This window comes from Limanda limanda, chromosome 2 (assembly GCF_963576545.1).
Source record: "Limanda limanda chromosome 2, fLimLim1.1, whole genome shotgun sequence".
Lineage (NCBI taxonomy): Eukaryota > Metazoa > Chordata > Actinopteri > Pleuronectiformes > Pleuronectidae > Limanda > Limanda limanda.
Window position 1 is genome coordinate 22,161,139 of NC_083637.1, and position 18,760 is coordinate 22,179,898.

The 18,760-nt window shown below is 40.8% G+C and overlaps 1 protein-coding gene across 2 annotated transcripts; it reads left to right on the forward strand.

Annotated features, from left to right (window-relative positions):
- Positions 1–219: 219 nt before the first annotated feature.
- On the forward strand, positions 220–18,540 carry LOC133018093 (adhesion G protein-coupled receptor E5). 2 transcript variants are annotated; one of them, XM_061084408.1, is made up of 17 exons: positions 220–292; positions 7,577–7,654; positions 8,030–8,179; positions 8,268–8,396; positions 8,775–8,909; positions 9,163–9,206; positions 9,454–9,564; positions 9,656–9,809; positions 9,964–10,083; positions 10,185–10,384; positions 10,508–10,675; positions 11,859–12,053; positions 13,517–13,734; positions 13,972–14,130; positions 14,960–15,140; positions 15,428–15,529; positions 16,129–18,540. In XM_061084408.1, exons 2-17 carry the CDS (start codon positions 7,582–7,584, stop codon positions 16,168–16,170), a joined length of 2,181 nt encoding a protein of 726 aa, XP_060940391.1. In that variant the 5' UTR covers positions 220–292; positions 7,577–7,581; the 3' UTR covers positions 16,171–18,540. The 2 variants fall into 2 exon arrangements, with proteins under 2 accessions (XP_060940391.1, XP_060940383.1); XM_061084400.1 differs by lacking the exon at positions 220–292 and adding an exon at positions 3,849–4,210.
- The last annotated feature ends 220 nt before the right edge of the window (positions 18,541–18,760 follow it).

Sequence of the window (18,760 nt, forward strand, 5' to 3'; positions counted from 1 at the left end):
TCTAGAAACCAAACACTCACTGAGAGGCAGACATTAACAAACAATAAGAGTTGATGGATAAACAACATCCAAAAACACACAAGTTTGCACGGCTGTCCTTGTTAGGAGATTGACTTCAATTCATTGTGGACAGCCTTACCAAAACCTTTTCCCCAGTCTTAGCCATGACCAATTCAAGCCTAACCCATGTTTTGACCCATCAGGACCAGGTGCTGGTCCCCATGAAGTCAACTGGTCCTGACAAGGTCACTGTTTGTGGCTGAAAAAGGTCCCAAAGACATAACAAACACAAGTAAGGCACACACACACACACACACACACACACACACACACACACACACACACACACACACACACACACACACGCACACAAACACACACACACACACACACACACACACACACACACACACACACACACACACACACACACACACACACACACACACACACACACTCACACCAGAGCCTTGTTAACAGGCTGTGTCTGCTTTTATTTAGCTTTTTGTTTATTGCAGACGATGAAGCATCCTCTTCCTGCCTTCAAGCAATTTGTGATTGCTCTGTCTCCATGCGTCTGCCCATTCGTCTCTGTGCGTCTGGCCTTCTGCTCTGTCTGCAAGAATATGATGAAAAACTGCAACAGAGTCAAGTCTGTACTTAGGAAAACCCCCCGACAGAGAGACGATGAGAGACTGAGGGGAGGAGAAGAGGTCGAATCAGCTTGAGTTTCTCTCACCGTGCATGAGATGACATCTGATGATAGAGCATCGGCCTGTGGTGGAAAGTGCTGATGCTGTGTGCAGCGGATACAGCAGGGTATGTTGTGCAACTGCTGTGAAGCTCTGCATCAATCCCTGCAGTTTGCAACAAGAGCATCTGATCTCTGAGCATTGCCAACATCTGTGCTTCAGACTTGTGGCTTTTAGTGCTTCACAACTGACCTTTATCTACACTTAGATCACGTTTGTTATGTTCACTGTCTTCCTACTCTCAGTTCCCTAACTTCTTTGGTTTATCCTTCTCCCATCTGGATTGCAGTGTCCTCTCTTTCACAGCTGCGGTATTTCTCCTTTTTTTGGAGGTCAGCCGTGCTGGGATGTGTCATCTGACCTTTTTGTTTGTTAATGTGCATGCGGAGGGGTTGTAAGAGCAGCACTCTGTATTTAAACAGAGTGCTAGCTAGTAATCAGCATTTTCCAAAACCCAAGTGCAAATGTGTTAGTGTTTATGTGCTCTCACTCCGGCTGCATGCCAAGCAATGTGGCTCACTATACCTGCAGTAGTAAGGGAATGTTATGTATAACAGAAGGCCAAGAGCATAGCATTGACCTGCTGCATTAGTCTTCTTGGTATTAACATGTGACATTAAAAAAGACATGTTCATTAACACATCAATTGTAATATTTCTGCACCTTATGTCAACTGATCCTGGATTTTCTTCTGTGAAGGACCTTTCTGACTTTAAAGAAAAGTGCTCTATGTCATATTTGAATCACAGCAGCTGTGTTCTGCTCTTCACTGGATTTGGGAAGTGACACGTCAGTCAGTTAACCAAGATATCGTTTCGTTATCATTGTCATTTAGTCCTTAAAAGTCCTTTCTTCTGCAATGTGAAACCAAGTTATGTGGAAATATGAGTGTGTAATGATGAGCTCTTTAAGCCTTTGTTACCTGAAGCCCCATTCATTCCCTCGTGTGACTCCCAATTGGAGAATTTCTGGAGCTTGGACCAGCATTAAACTCACCTGGTTCAATCATAAGTCCAAAGAAAATATATATTTTTTTAAATTCTAAGGGCCAAGCTTGAATACAAAGCACACTGATCGTCAAAGCCTCTGGAACCTCTCTAAGTTGACATATTCGTCTGCGTCATCTACGTGCTTGGTTCCTCTTTTTCCTCCCTGATAGATGTAATCATTTTGGCTTTTTCACTCTTGCATATGAACGTGTTTGAAACATGGACAGGGAGGAAAATCTCCAGGGCAATTGACTCAGCCATTTAGTGCGTTCTCACAAACAGCCCTTCTGCATAATTTCAAGAGACTATACAGAGTCTATTGCACGTCTGATAGCAGCTATAGATACTAATACCTTTTGTAAACAGTTTCACTAAAAAATCTGATATTTTGATTCCTTCATTCGTGAGGTAGAGTCAGGGGAAGTCAGGTGTTAGAGTTTCTAGCCTCTCATTATGTCCAACTTAACTCTCTGATAACGGTCATCCGTTGGTTACTCTGTCTGTTGGTCAGTCACTAAAGCTGAGTGTAGACACCATGGATGACAGCGGTGTAATATTAACTTCTTATGACATGTCAGCAAGTACCACGTCATGGATATGGATGCGTGTGTGAAAAATGTCATTCATACGCCCACTCATGGTGAAATCTACGGCACATATCCTGTATTCTCACATCATGGTCTCACGCGGACATTATCCAGACTGACGGTAAAAACTCCGGAGAACGTCCTGGAGCAACTGATTCAGACTGTTATTGTTTTCTCACATACAGCCACTCCGGATAACTTTAGGAGAATAACCGGAGCTAGTGCTTGTCTGAAATCAAACTTAATTGATGTCTGACAGACGTATCAACAGTTACTGAGCGGGACGGGGGGGTTTTCAAAACATTAGTACTTGCTGCAAACGTATCAGGTCCAGTCTACATCCAGGACATGGTCAAACGTTACACCCCAGCCCGTTCACTCCGCCCTGCTTCGGCCAATCAGCTTGTTGCTCCCTCACTGCGAGCTAAACACTCAATCAAAATCACGACTGTTTTCTGTCCTGGCTCCTAAATGGTGGAATGAGCTCCCCATGGACATCCGGATAGCAGAAAGTTCACACAGCTTCCGCCGCAAACTAAAAACACACCTCCTCCAACTATACCTTCAATAAAATGTTAAAACTAACAATTTAGTAGCACTTAAATGGCACTTACTTATAGCACTTTGTAGTTTTGCTTTTTCAAAGAAATTGCACTTTCTTCACTCTTGTTGTTCTGGGTTTGTACCCTTGTGGTTGATTGTACTTATTGTAAGTTCGCTTTGGATAAAAGCGTCAGCTAAATAAAAATGTAATGTAAAAAAGTTATGTTTAACTAACATTGACTTGCAGAATGTAGTGGATTCACAATAAAAACGACCTGCTCTGTCTTCACATACTTTCTAGCTTTTTTACACGTCCATGAACGGACTATGCTCGCTGAGTCATTATGAATCTTTATCTTGATGTAATGAGAATGAGAATGAGAAGCTTCAGCCCGGTGCTTGATGCCAGTAAAAGAGCTTTGTTTATCCTGCTTCCGTCCTCTGCCTGTGAGTACATGCAGAATGGATAGTCACTAGTACTGGGTGAAAGGCTGAATACTGAGAAAAGAAGAGAAAAAGGAGTAGACAGATTGGGTGGAGTAAGAAATCGGGGGAGTATATAGGGGAACGGATATACGATTACTGGCAAAACTCAAGTAAAGCAGCAGCTGTTTGGAGTGTTAGTCACCGGCTTCTCTTCAATCTCTGTTCCCCCCCCCTCCTCTCTTTCTCTGTCTCTCATGAGAGTGTCGTGAATAGCTCCTGAAATAGAGGCCACAGTGGAGCGTAGAGGGGGGAGAAGTGGAGAGACGGTGGTGTAGACAGAGGAGGGGTTTGTGCGGGGCAATGTGATACGGTGCCACTGTGAGAACCACATGGAAAAAGATATGGAGTGAGGGGAAAGAGCAAGAAAGAGCACTGAGAGGGAGTCAAGGCTACACTTATAAGCAAAGGGGAGGGAAACAGAGAGAGAGAGAGAGAGAGAGAGAGAGAGAGAGAGAGAGAAAGAGAGAGAGAGAGAGAGAGGGGGGGGGGGGGGGGAGCAGGGTGTGCTCAGACTGAGAGTCTGAATCTAAATCAGAGAGGAAGAATTCTGCCGAAGGGTTCCTGTTATTTTTTCAGCCACACATATTATTTAAATATAACCTCTACAACCAGGAATAATCTTTTTCATTATTATTTTTCAACTCTTTCATACTTTTGATTCATACTTGTGGATTCTGCCGCTCTTGGACAACAGCGTCTGAAAAACCTCATATCTCTCTGGAGTTTTTTGTGAGAAGACCTAATACTTTAATCACAGGACATCAAGAATTTGATACATTGTTCTGCCAAAGTTGTCATCTGTGTGGGACACACTTTGACATGGGGGTTGGGAATAAGGAGCTACTCATTCTCGGTAAGTGTCTAAATGAAAGTAGAGAGTGTGTGTGTGTGTGTGTGTGTGTGTGTGTGTGTGTGTGTGTGTGTGTGTGTGTGTGTGTGTGGGCGGGATGGTTTCAGAAAAGTACAGGGAAGCATAGACGTTGTGTAAGACTTCAGATGATGTACTTCTACTTTTTTCAAGCAGACATAATGTGTCCCATGAGAAGAGCCCGCATTTCTGCATTTCTGGCTTTTGAATAAGCTTAAGTTCTTGTTTTGAATCCTGGTTCTGTGTGGAGTTGGCTTGTTCACCATGTGTCTGTGTGGCTTCATCCCACGGTACAAGGGCATGTAAATTGATCTTAGGACTCTAGATTGACCAAATGTGTGAGTGTAAGTGTAAATGTTTGTGTCTCTTTAGTCCTTCCTCTCACACAGTGACAGCTGGAATTGGCTGCATCCCCTCTCCTACCATTAAAGTGATGAATAGATAGTGGATGGATGGAGACAAAAAGTGGATTATACTTCACCTGGGCAGCATGAGTGATGTTGACGCTGTCAGACACTGAGCGCTGTGCAGCAGTGATTACAGTGGTGAAGTGTGGGTGGAGGTCAGGGTGGTTGCTGTAGTGTAAGAACCCTTGATGCTTCACTGACCAGGTCAGTCAGAGTCAAACAAACATGGAGTCTTGATCCGCAACAAGGTCTGATGGCGTCAGAGTCAACACAAGACGAACACATGAACCTTCTTTAAACAAACCACAAACCTAAACAAAGGATTTGAGGGCATCACCATGCCCCAGTTTGGTTTCCTGATCACAGCTAAAACATAATTTCTGGGTCAAACTGTTTAGTTTATGTTTGTAGCAACAGAGTCAATATGCAACTTCTAGATGTGTAAATAGGCAACTGGTTGCTACAGTATTACATAATACATTATTGGATTTGTCCTATACAGGAAGCACAGTATGCGATTACAACACAACATACTGTGTGGATAATCAATTACCAAAGGTCAGAAGTCAATTATAGCCCAAAAATCGTTCAGCACAACAATGTCACATAAGTCTGAAGGAGTGTTTTTAAATCCAAAGATTTTGTTTGACTATAGCTGCTTGTGATCTAGGTTTTTACAATAAATCTATGAAATATTTATTATATACTTACTGATCAATAAAGTTTTTAAGTTAAGAAAAAACATCAACATAATTATATATAATAATGTTGAAGTAATAAAATAATTATCCAACTAAAGAGGAAATATTGTTTTTCTGAACCGTTTTTTCAAAGATCAACAGACTCGAAAAATTACCTTAATTTCTGATCAGGGTATTAATAATAATAATAGTTATCATCATTACAATACAACACTGTACTTCATTACAAAACATTAAAGACAATTAGAATAATAACGTAAGGATTTAATAATAATAAAATATTCAAAATCAGAGACAGCTTATTATAAAGCCTGATACAATTTCTAGAATCAAAGACAAGAAATAAACTAACAAAAGTTGTGGCAAAAGAACAGGCTAAAAGAACAATAAAGCATAGTTCAAAACAATCAAGTAAAAGCCGTTTGGTAAAAGTAGGTTTTGAGAGATGATTTAAAAATAGGGAAGTTTTAGTTCCGAGTTCCTCAGTTAAACTATTCATCCCTGTCACCTTTGGTCAGTCTTTACCGAGTCTAACAGGGCCTCATCATTATATATTGGTGAGGAATGATTTAGAAGCTCAGTCAAGTAGCTTGGTGCCAAACCTTAGTCCCATGAAGGTCAAAAGCAATATTTTAAAATTAATTTTTAAACATGCAGACAGCCAACGAAGGGAAGCTGATATATGGGAGTTAAGATCTTGCGTACGTGATTTGGTCAAGAGTCTGGCAGCTGCCTTCTGAACACCCTGAGAGTGAGCGATCATGTAAACACAGCTTCACAGAAATCCAGCCGAGGTGTAATAAAAGCATGAATCACTTTTTGGAGATCACAGAGGGAGAAGTGAGTTTATAAACCTTTGCTTTCTGTCAGGCCCGAATGTAAAGCAACAGGAAGACGGCCAGACCGAGAGAAGTGCAGCGTATACAGCTCGCACAGAGTCAGAGGAGACGGTTTCTGTGAGAGACAAACTATTCTTATTAACCACTGTGTGCGCTGATTAATGAAACGTCACATGAAGTCAGGCCTTGTGTCTGCCTGCAGTTGTGGGGTCATAAGGTTGGATTCAATCACACCGATTTACACAGTCACTCTGTCTGGTTTTGGTAAAGTGGTGTTACTGTGGGAGCTCCGGCCTCATCACACAGCAACAGAGGGCTTATTGTGTTCGATCCCCAGGGAGGGAGCTGGGTGTATTATGCTACTTACACCATATGTGGCGGGAGGCGAGAGAGAGAGAGAGAGAGAGAGAGGGAGAGAGAGAGAGAGAGAGAGAGAGAGAGAGAGAGAGAGAGAGAGAGAGAGAGAGAGAGAGAGAGAGAGAGAGAGAGACTGTCGGTCGTGTCACAGCACAGACACACAAACAAGTGCATTTGGCAACATGTTAAATTCCAGCAGTGACTCAGGGGCAGAGTCAGGGGGCCCCTGAAATGCCCCTGTCCTGTCAGTAATTAAAAAAAAAGTACTCACTTACCTTTAGTAGCTTTACTTAAATGTGCACCTTCAATTTTTTTGCATGGATGTCGGATATAATTGTCTCCTATAGATAAATTGAGGCCCCTTCATGGCTCCTGATTAAGAAAAAGCCAGTACTGCCTAAACTGAGGGTAAAAACATTTGCTAAAGCATCAAAAGTTTATTGAAACTTCTCTGATAACTCAATCCACAATCATGCTGTTAATTAGAAACACCTCAACAAAGAGGTGTTTAGCGGTGTCGAGTGTTGTGAACATACTGAGCACAAGGACCAGTGGTTGAGAAGTGGAATATGCTTGTTGTAAGATGTGTTGTTTATGTTGTTGTGACTCTTAGAAACACAGTAGTTGCTGTAAATCCGAGGTGACCACCGCTGTCCTCCTTGGGTAAAAAACTACAAATATTTTCGGAGCCATTTTTCCATCCTTCAGGGGCTGATGATGTAAAGGGTGATTCTTGGAAGCCCCATGGTGACCAAGGTGATCTCTCGTTGTCCATGAAGGACTCTCAGGATGTTTTGTAATATTTTGATGTTAAAACCGGGGTGTGTACAGACAGTTTGATATGCATGGGAGAATATGAGGAAGTGTGCAGTTTTTTACAAAGTGGCCAACTCAAGGTCTTCTCCGAAGGCCTGTTCTCATCAAATAGAAGTGTCCTTTTCAAACCTCCCTTAGGACATATGTTAACTACCATTTCACCCTCATCCTTATCAGCGTTTCCCTCAACTCTAAAATGAAACTAACTGGCCTTTCTCTCTTTCCCTGCAGGCTTGATGTGTATGCTGGGGAACTGTTTCTCTAAATGTGGGAAGGGTTTCATCACCAACGAAGGGCGTGATTGTGTTGGTAATAATCTGCCATGACCTCTGATTTTAACCACCCCCTCTGTCACCGGAGTAAACCAGGAAAACAAATGTTTTTGATGGCACTCAACTTGGTTATTTCCATTTTTAGGCATTGAAGCAATGCTCGTTTCCAGGGCAATTTACAATGAAAACATCAGTAGAGGAGGTTTAAAGTCCTAGATCAGCACAATTCAAAAGCAAGCAGCTAAAAGAAAAACAAATTCCTTGCCCCGAATGCAGTGCTGTAACTTGGGACTGGTTATCATGGTGTACAGAGGAGGAGAAGAAACAATGCTGATAAGAGAGATTGCTTAAAATATCATATTTTCTGATGTATTGTCCTCTCTGCTTCCTGTTTTCGTATTCAAATCTATAGATGTTGATGAGTGTAACGAAGACCCAGAACAATGTGGAAAAGGCGCAAAGTGCTATAACACCAATGGCACTTACTACTGTGTGTGCTTACCTGGCTTCAGGAACATTGCTGGGACCATTAACTTCACAGTGACGACTGGACAGTGCCGAGGTGTGTGTTGTGTGTGTGTCTATGTGTGTGTGTGCATCCAGTGATTGCTTCTCTAAACTCATTGTTAACACCATCTTCATTCTGTAAGATATCAACGAGTGTACCGCTGAAGGTGGACGCTGCGGCCGTGCTGGTCACTGTTCTAACCTGATTGGGTCCTACAACTGCACCTGCCAATCTGGTTACTTCAGCCCCAATGGCACAGAAAAGTGCAGAGGTGAGTATTCACAGTTTTGTGTTGCTATACCATAGACTGTATATTAAGATGGTCCACACATGTCAATTTGCAATTCCCACTAGCCAGAAATTATGCCAAAACATCACGGAAACTAGCCCAATTCTTCAAGAATCTATCTGCCCGGAGCTGATTTTTGGAAATGTCCTGCATTATTTTTTTTCAATCAAGATTTAGCTAAAAAGGTTCTCAACCACAAAGACATCACCTTCTTCGTGCCAGTTTGAATTGCAGGTTTTGATTAACATGAAAGAAAGATCCTAATGTCACCAACGTCCTTCAGATACTTTGATGTTTGTTCAATTATGGACCAAAGCCATACATGTTATATTCAGAACTGTTTCTATTTTCCTTTCACAGAAATAAATAGATGTGAGGAATCTAAAATCAACATCTGCGGAGAGAACGGCACGTGTCAGAACGATGAATTGAGTTACTGGTGCAAGTGTCAACAGGGATACAGCAACTACGGCAACAAAAGGACGCCGTGTTCAGGTTCGTGTAGGCGACACTGTTCCTCTACCTGTTCATCCTCCTTGTATAAGATTCTTAAGACAGTTTCCTCATTGCTGTGAATGCTTGCTCTGCCTTTACACTGCATTTCATGGTGAATTATCTGAGTCCCAATACTCTGTGGTTTATGCTTAACAAGACAACAGGAATGGTATCAACACTCCTCTGCTTTCTGTACATACTGTGATGAAGCTTCAAACTCACAGGTTTTGATGTGATGTTTCCTTATTTCCAGAGCTTAAATGTGATGGCTTCAGTGCTGATAGTGGACCTACACAGGTAAGCTGCAATTGGCATGATGTAAAAAGAATGGTTTTATACCGGATTTATTCTTGTGTTCGTCCTCCTTTAGGCAACTCTAAATGCAGGGGTTAGCTATAGTCCAGCATCCCATAGGTCAAGTGTCCTGCTAATCAGCATTCCTTTTATTGAATATTAGTTAGCCCACACTGTGGCCCTGTAGGGTTTAGTGCATGAGGTTTATTATAGGGTTGAAGGTTCTTATTATTCTCTCCATCTCTCTCAGTCGCCCCGAGGCTTGGCAAATATTTTGTCCATGATGAGAAACAGCTGCTTGGCTCTGTCCAGTCCAAGTGCTGCCGGTGGAGAGAAGTTTGACGGAGAGACGCTACTGGAGGTCAGTAAATCAGATACAAACACATACACACACATACACACAAATACATGCAATATTCCCACACCACCACCTCTCCTTTGTGCTGCAACAGAAACTTTTCACAGCAACCGAGGCCGTCCTGTCCCCCGGTCGTCCAGACACCGCTGAGGATGTGAGTTTGTTGCTCGGCACAGTGGAAAACTCCATCATGTTCATCGGTCCTCAGCTCAAAGGAAACCACACCAAGATACAAACCAATGAGACAGGTAACAGTCTCCATCAGCACAGCTCCGCATAGAACGAGTCAAATCACACGGGCCACCACCTTTAATGATAAATGAATGAATGAAAGTGTAAACATTTCTGGAAGCTAGTTTCCTCTGTGCAGGTTTATTTGTAATGAGTTGTTTGATGGAACAGATGCACAGATTGCTGTTCGAAGGGGAAGCACGCGACCCACTGGAGCGATCCATTTGACTAATGAGAACGCAACACTCGAAACCGACTGGGAAACAGCATCTGGGACGGGAACGTACCCTGGTAGACTCTTCTTCTCTTGTTTAGTCTCGTCTACCTTTCTGACAATAAGTCACGACTTCCATGTCTATGAAATTCCATTTTTTTGTTTTTGATGTTCTCAGGCTTCGCCATGGCTGCACTGCTGACCTATAAGAATCTGAAGATCTCAGGGAACCGTTCTTTTGAGGAGCTCAAAGGACGTGAAAAGGATGGCGTGGATCCGTCCTTCCAGATCTTCTCCAGAGTCGTGTCTGTCGTGGTCTCTAATCCCTCCACACAGAATCTGAGCCGCTCTGTCAACATCACACTCAGACATTTAAAGGTAGCTCCACTTGTCCCAGTTTTTTATGTGTAACCCTTCTTCTATCAGTCTTACTTTTTTAAAACAACAATAAAATAGGAGGGTCTGAATAAAACAAACATATTTGTTGTGTTGTGTGTGTAGGACGCAGAGGAGTCCCCTGAGGAGAGGTACATCTGTGCTTACTGGACTGAGAGAGAGACCTGGTCCACAGATGGCTGCTATCAACATCACTCCAACGCCACACACACTGTGTGTACATGTGAACATCTGAGTAGCTTTGCTGTGCTCATGGCCCTGTACCCCATTGAGGTAAAGCAGACACAAACCAATGTTTTGAAAACCTCTTCAACAAGAATGGCACTTAGTAAAGCGCATTACCACCATCAAGGCCCAACAGTCTACTTGAATTCAATCAAGCTGCACCAAATTGAACACACTCATAGATATCAGTCCCTAAATGTGCCCATTCTTTTCATCAAGATCACTGAATTGTGCCTTGGAAAATATGTGAAAAGGTCAATAAATGGCACATGTAAAAGGCAAAGAAAAAGATACCTGGATCGGCCTCCTGATCCTGATCTACACCAAAGCTTAATGGGTTCTTCCCTGACCCATACAACATCCTTCCACGAAGTTTTGTAATAATCTGTCTGGTAGTTTCTGTGCAATGGTGTTAGCAAACAAACTCCAATCAAAATCAGCCTGGCAGAGGTAAAACTGGGCTAAATTGCTGTGTGAAACACTGATGACTTGTCCAGTCCAGAATCAGGTGTGGACCTAAATGCAGATATGACTTATGAAACTAAGACTAAGAATCTTTAATTTGACTTACACAGCGAAAACACTGACAGAGAAACTGACAAGATGAACGCGTACTGAGCAAAAGGAAACACAGACACTAGGAAAAAAACAGGAAATCCCTATTAATGTGCAAAATAACTGAGACATACTTCCAAAAGCCAAGACACAAAAAGACAACAAAAAGTCCATCAGCACAACGAGAGTCCAACAAAAGATTCATCCATCCTTTTTTCTATACCGCTTGTCCTTTCAGGGTCAGGAAGAGAGTTAGAGCCAACCACAGCTGACATTTGGCAGGACTTACAGGTCGCTGCCGGACAAACAGGGACAAACCAAATGACACACCTTCAGTCAATATAGAGAGTCCAATGAATCATTAATGCAATATGCAGGCCTTTGGACTGTGGGAAGTGACAGTGCAAACCACCTCACATTTACGCTGGCCATAAACAGAAGATTAACAAAGAAATCAAACAGTCTAGAAAAAGTTCCAAACACATCAGAAGTCCTTAAAAAAATTTACTGCACAGGTCCAAATAGAAATCAAAAGTCTTTCAAAAGCTGAACACAGGAAGATAATCATGACATCACTCTCACAAACCCTGTTTCTATTTGCAGCTGTTCAATGTGTGAATAATTACCTCATGAGTCTAGTTAATCACATCGGGATCTGACATGTCTTCTTCCCTAGGAACCTTTTGGGCTCCTGTTGGTGAACAACATCGCGCTGATCATCTCCATCGTGTGTCTGTTGCTGAGCATCCTGACCTTCATGTTCTGCCGCTCCATCAAAGGGACCCGCACCACCATCCACCTGCACCTCTGTATCTGCCTCTTCCTGGCCGACCTCATCTTCCTGGCTGGCATTTCACAAACTGAGCCTGTGGTATGTTTGTAAAAGCAAATATTTACTTCATCACGTGGAGGAATAGTCTGATTGTTGATCCTATCGTTCATAATTGAAATGTTTACTGTGGGTTGACCTACTCCACTCACCTTCCTGTTCTATAAATATCAAAGCCACTCTGTAATAAACCTCTAATTGTCTTCATGTCCCATTACAGTGAAATAATAGTCTGGAGGCAAAGAAAAAACAAGAAAAAATACTTGAGGCTCAGACAATAAAATTAAATATCCGAAAATGGGCATCACAAGGAGGTTGAATCCTGAATGGGCCAAAAATAATACCTGTGTATTATCCAGTGCTGTACAGTTAACATAAGTACAGTTTTAGAGTGCTTAATTGAATATTTGATATAAATAAACTTTATTTGTAGAACACTTTTGTCAATGGATAACAGAAAGCTACAAAACAAACAAATGTCTCGTTAAAAGGCACTTCATAAAGATTTCAAAGATGATAATGAGGAGGCTTGTCTGATCTACAAAGGGAGGTTGTTGAGCTCCAACAGTGAACGACCTACCTCCCTCTGTCTCGAGTCTTGCCCTGGGTACAAAGAGCTGGGGGTGAGAAGGTCTTAAGTAAAGTGGTGCAAGGGATTTAACAAAGAGTAATGACATTTTAAAATCAATGGTAAGATGTGATCATATTTTTGACTTGTGGTAAGAACCCTAGATACAGTGTGTTGAACAAGTTGGAGGCACAGTGAGCTGCAGTAATCTAAAAAGCAGGGGACACAGGCATGAGTGACAATTTGTGCCTTATTGAATGAAAGGAGTAATCTCATCTTGTCAATATTCCTGGTTTGACTGATTAGTGATTTGGTGATATTATTAAAATATCTTTGGAACGTTAGCTCACTAAAGATAACTTCCAAATTGCATGGGTGTACTGCAGACCCTGAGAACCTCACGCATGAAATACACCATCTGTGTGGTTAAGGTCCGAACACCGTCTCTTCAGCTCTGTTTCGATAAAGCATTAGAAAGATACAGGACATCCAGAACTTTAGGTGTTGAGACAAGATGAGATCAGTGAGGCAGCTGAGGCGAGGTTAGATAGATTTATGGATAAGTAGACTTATGTCTGCGTAAAAATTTTTAATATTTAAGTGTGATTCAAACTTTAAATTAGGTTATAATTATACTGCACTTATATTTAATTCATATATAATTTAATTTTTACAGATTACATAGGTTTTACTAACAGCATGTTTGAGCACAAAAACATTTAAAAATGTAAAATACTTAAGTACTTCTACCACTTCTTTCCACAGTGACCTTTTAATCTAATTAGTTTGTAGTCATTACAAAAAGCTGTTAACGTAGTCACAGAGACAAGTATTGTCTTTATCACATTAGCAGTAGATGCCGTGTCAAACACTTTTATATCCGGTGCTCCTTCCGCTCTGATCTTGTCGTTCTCCATGTTGTCACATTACTTTACAGAACGGCTGCAGGTTTGTCGCAGCGATGCTCCATTACCTGTTCTTAGGAGTCTTCACCTGGATGTTGCTGGAAGGCGTGCAGCTCTACCGAATGGTGGTCCTGGTGTTCAATGCCACCATCCGACCCCTGTACCTATTCCTGGCCGGTTACGGGATGCCCCTGCTTATCGTCATCATATCTGCCATCATTAGACCAAAAGGATACGGCACTGACAAATTGTGAGTCTGTGAAGAAAATGATAATTTCGCTGGTGATAAAAACTGTCTGTATAGTGTGTGTGAGAGAGCCGGAGAAGATACACAGAAAGAGGGAATTGTGTGTGTGCTCGTGTGGTTGCACATCTTGCTTGTATGAAAGTGATTACATCAGTGGATTACATAGACCTGCTGTTGTCTGTCTGTTATGTTCTGAAAACCTTATCATGCACATGTTTTTTTCCCCTTCCTTCTAACCAGCTGCTGGCTGTCTCTAGAGGACGGCCTCATATGGAGTTTCGTCGGCCCTGTGTGCTTCATCATCGTCATCAATGTCTTCTTCTTCATCATCACTGTTTGGAAGCTGGCCCATAAGTTCACCAGCCTCAACCCAGAGCTATCCAAGCTAAACAAAATCAAGTGAGACCCTCTGTTTGTTTTCCTGTGTCAGACAAAGTGTGTTTTTTTGTGCATCCTCCCTTGCTGCTGTAATGTAAAACTTACGTTTGAGAGGAACTGAGAAATACATGGATGGAACGAACGTCTGGAATATTTCCATTTTCCTCTGCTCAGTAATGGGGATACAACAACACAACAACATAACATAAGACACAACAACAAATCATAACGACAAATATAAAACCAACAGCAAATAAGAAATTACAATGGCAAATAAGAAAACCTCAAAAACCTCAACAGCATGGAGGCTCTGAATGGATTGAGGAACTTCAGGTCACTTCAGGATCACTGCAGATGTCTGTCATTGGAAAAAAAGGCATCGGGTCTAAATGTCAGATTTGTCTGTGGTTGGTCAATTCCTCGTGAAGTTGTAGAAAGATAAAGTTCCTGTTTCCGAGTGACTGAAATCAAAACCTAATGGTTCCTTTTTTATATACTCTCAGCCTTCACTGTGTCTTAAAATAAGGTATATTTATATCTATTTGTGGGAAAAACACATCTCTGAAGAGCTTACTGCAAAGAGCTCATGTGAGGTACATTGCCAGAAACCACTTTTAAAACAGCATTTCTTTTCTTCCACAAACGTTCAATTGGCAGGAAATAAAGAAATGTCTGTGTCCTGTAGATACTTTGTTGAATCCCTTTTCTCTCGCTTTCACTCTTCAGGGGTTTTTCCAGACACTGCAGTGGTGACTGAGTCATCAGTGTGTCGGATCTCATGATAATCATTTCTTTCATTTTCAATCTGTTGCCCTTTCCGCCCACATCCACCCCCCCTTTCCCCCTGCAGAGCATTCACAGTGACAGCTATAGCCCAGATGTGTATACTGGGTCTCATGTGGGTGTTTGGGACCTTACTGTTCCAAGAAGGCACCGTACATACCAGGACGGTCTCCGCATATATCTTCACTATTCTGAACAGCCTGCAGGGGGCGTTGATCTTCATCTTGCATTGCCTGCTGTCCAAGCAGGTAGGACACATAAGATTATTTCTGATAAACAAGAATTGGTTTTATTGTTAGGTTATGTTGCTGTGTTAGGATAAGGGTTAGTTATGGTGATGGTGGTGTGTGTGTGGTTGTGTGCGTGTGGTTTTGTGTGTAGTTGTGTGCGTGTGGTTGTGTGTGTAAATGGGAGCTGTTAAATGTGTTAGAGATAAGAACAAATTTTTAAAAAGTATAAAACGAGTGATGACATCAGACAGTAGATAAGCGGTGGACTTTTGTTTCCACCACTGATGTTTTGCTGACCTCTGCAGGTGAGAGAAGAGTACGCACATTTCCTCTCCTGCATCTGCACAACACACAAGAAGAGATACTCGGACCTCACGAGTACCAATCCCTCCAGTACTCAGTCACAAGTAAGTGTTAGGTGACCACACCCACTCTGTCACCTCCAAGGCATAATCACTTTTACTCATCTACTGTTATTTTAACATATACATTCTCCACTAAATTCAAAGTGTGACGGAAGAAGTGTGGGGATTGTATGTCTCTATTTTTTTTTGCTGTATTTGAGAATTTATTTATTTATTTTCTATAATGATATGGACCTATGATTCTTAAAAAAGCTTAGCAAACATAACATTGACGAGAAAAGACAGTGTCTGCCATACATGGAGAGGTATATCCATATTTGAAGAATTTATTCAAAAGAAAACGCTTGACCGAGATGAAGGGAGCAGCAATGACAATTGTGATATTAAAGGTTTAGCACGATAATATTTCACTGCGGCGACTTTTTGCTTTTAATACCATACTTTAATAATGTGAGTACTATATTTTTATCTTACAAGATACTTACCATAAACAATCACATAAAAACAATTTAATTTAGTTAAATATTAATTATATTAGGGTAAAGCTACTTTTACTTGAGTCCTCATACTTCTTCCACCACTGCAGACACGTGTACATTATCTTACCATTTTTCTAACCTGTCTTATTTCTGTTTGTTCAGGGCTCTAGAAGTGGGCAGCAGACCAGTGAATCCCAAATATAAAGAGCTCCGTCTTTTATTCCTCCCGAAAAGACTTTGAACAATTTAAGTTTAGAGTCTGCTTGCTGTTGTGTGTTGCAGCAAAATCAACATGAAAAGATACAGGAAAACAACATGGTGACAAATTAAAGTAATGACCAACATACAGTGTCATTTTATCCCCTTGATGATTTTCAGACTGATCAAACCATTCCCTGACCTCATGCTACATGGTTAGAGTCATCGTCAATCTTTTATTTCTGATACACCAAATCATTTTGTTTGTGGGAATCAAAATAACATTGACCCTGTTCCAAGGTCACAAAACAAAAATGTCGGGAACCATTTCTCCAAACCAGAGACTGTATTTAAATATTGATGAAGCATCCCCACATCCTCCCACTGCCCATTAAGCCAAAACAACCCAGGTATGAACGCTGCCGTCTTGAGCAATCGTTAGTCTGTCTCAGTTGTCAATCATGATGTTTCATTCCATTTTTATAGCATCAAATTACTAACTAAGAAAACTTACCTCTAAATTTAACAACGGAATAAACATAAGTGTGATAAGAACTACCTAAAATTACAGAAATCATTTTTGAGAAGCGATAGATTTGATGTGTACTTATTTTGTCCATGTACCATTCACTAACATGGAAGAGGCAGAATTTTTTTGCGTTTATTGCAGCCTGCCACCAGGGGGCGATTAAGACACTTTGGTTTCACTTTTAGGGGGCAGTCAACCCGTCCATCTTTACATACGGTCTATCCTTAAACACACATCTGTCCAAGGCCGGTCAGATCCTACTGAAGCCAATTCTTATCCTTATCGCTCAAACCCAATAATCTGAATAAATCCAACAGTACGTCCCTTACAAAGTGTGACATTTATTCCTCTTTATATTCTTATTTTCCCCCACTGATAATGATGTACATCACCAATGATAGATAAAAGTGTGTTGATAATGATTACATTTCTGTTTTGGTTCGAGGTTATACTTAAAGTGTTCTCATTGTTGCAGCAGGCAAAGAGAAGCAAAACCTCTAAAAGTGTTTTTTCAGGAACTCTGTAAGTGAAAGTGAAGATATTTTAGTAGCTTATCGGTTCAGCAAGAACATATCACTGTTGTAAAATAAGCTGTATTACCCTTGGGAGTGGTTGAAAGTGAAAGTGATGCAGACTATTTATTTTCCAAGAGCAGACTATGAAGTCTATGTTTTGAGGCTGCAAGGAAATATGTTTAAAGCACGAGCATACACTTTGCACTGCATTTTATATAAATGTATGATATAGATATATGCGCGGGTGGGCTTTTTTGTTCAGGGGAGCTTCACAGAATGTCTTTGTCTCCATGTACTGTATTGAATAGTATTCTGTTACAGTAAGAAACAACTGACTGATGATGCAAATTACCCATGAAGTGCCTCTGATGGCTCCTCCTGCAAGTCCCATCTGGGCGTCTGCAAGGTTTTCATGTCTGTTGTTACTTACTTGGAAACAAAATACGTGATTTAGAAAAAACCACTTATGGCTGTTTTTTTTATAATCTATCTTGGCTTGCAAATGAGCTGTGCCACCTTATGAAGCTTCTTTTATTCTTAAATGTGTGACGAAGAAATCTCGTCCAAAGTGACTGCTTTGACAAATCACAAAAACAGACCCACCCCTGTGATAAGCCTGCAGCTTCCTGCAATCATGGTTTGTTTATGAAAGAAAATGTTCTTATTATAACTATAAGCCTGTGCCTCAACACACTGTTAGTGAGTGTAAGGTCTCACATTCCTGAAATGAAGTGTGTGTCAAAAAGGAGTTGTACAAATTGGATTTTATTGCACTTTTTCTTTGTCAAAATGATCGTCCAGCAAATCCTGGAGTCATCCATCCACTTACAGAACCAGAACAGTTTACATGTAGAAATAAAACTCTCAGTTTTATTTAAAAAATATAGTTTTTTTTACTATTTGATAGAAATTGATTGGATTATCTGAAAGACATTGATTTTTTTGATATTTTGGATTTCAAATCTGTCTTTTCATGTGATTTGTTTGTATTGAAATTGTTTCTCCCTTTGGTTGGAGACCATGACGAATGCCACGTCTATGTAGATTGGATCTAAACTGTTCTTCGGTTCTAAACTGTGACTGCAAACACAGTATCAAGGGGAATGACAACGATTATTCATGCATTGCAGAAATTATTTCTATGTGAAGAAGCTACTCTGCAATCTGCAGAATTTTTTGAATGTAAGATTCTTATTGTTAGAATGTACTATATATGTTGTAGTTTGGAGCTATATGAACCTATTTTTCTACTTGTTTTGTTGTATGATGTTTGGTACTTTTTTCTTTAAAGAATATGTAGCAAGAAAATGTTAATAAAAACCTTCACTTCTACTCCATGTGAAAAATCTGTGTGTGGCATGTTAACATTAGTTAAGTTAGACAGGCAGACCGACAGACAGATAGACACAGACAGACATGACTTTTTCTGCAAGCTCATTGAACCATATTTAATTGTTAAAAAGACAATTGTTAAAAATAACACATGCATATATAAGGAACCTAAAAGGAGCCAAGAATATATACAGTATATAAGTACCCTAAAAAGGAGCTT

What these genes read in the sequence shown, in the direction of transcription:
- LOC133018093 (XM_061084400.1), top strand. Translation starts at nt 4,177, where the DNA reads ATGGGGGTTGGGAATAAGGAGCTACTCATTCTCG. An exon ending in CAAAAGGACGCCGTGTTCAG is followed by an intron (nt 8,910 to 9,162) that starts GTTCGTGTAGGC and finishes CCTTATTTCCAG; the next exon opens with AGCTTAAATGTGATGGCTTC. An exon ending in GGATACGGCACTGACAAATT is followed by an intron (nt 13,735 to 13,971) that starts GTGAGTCTGTGA and finishes CCTTCTAACCAG; the next exon opens with CTGCTGGCTGTCTCTAGAGG.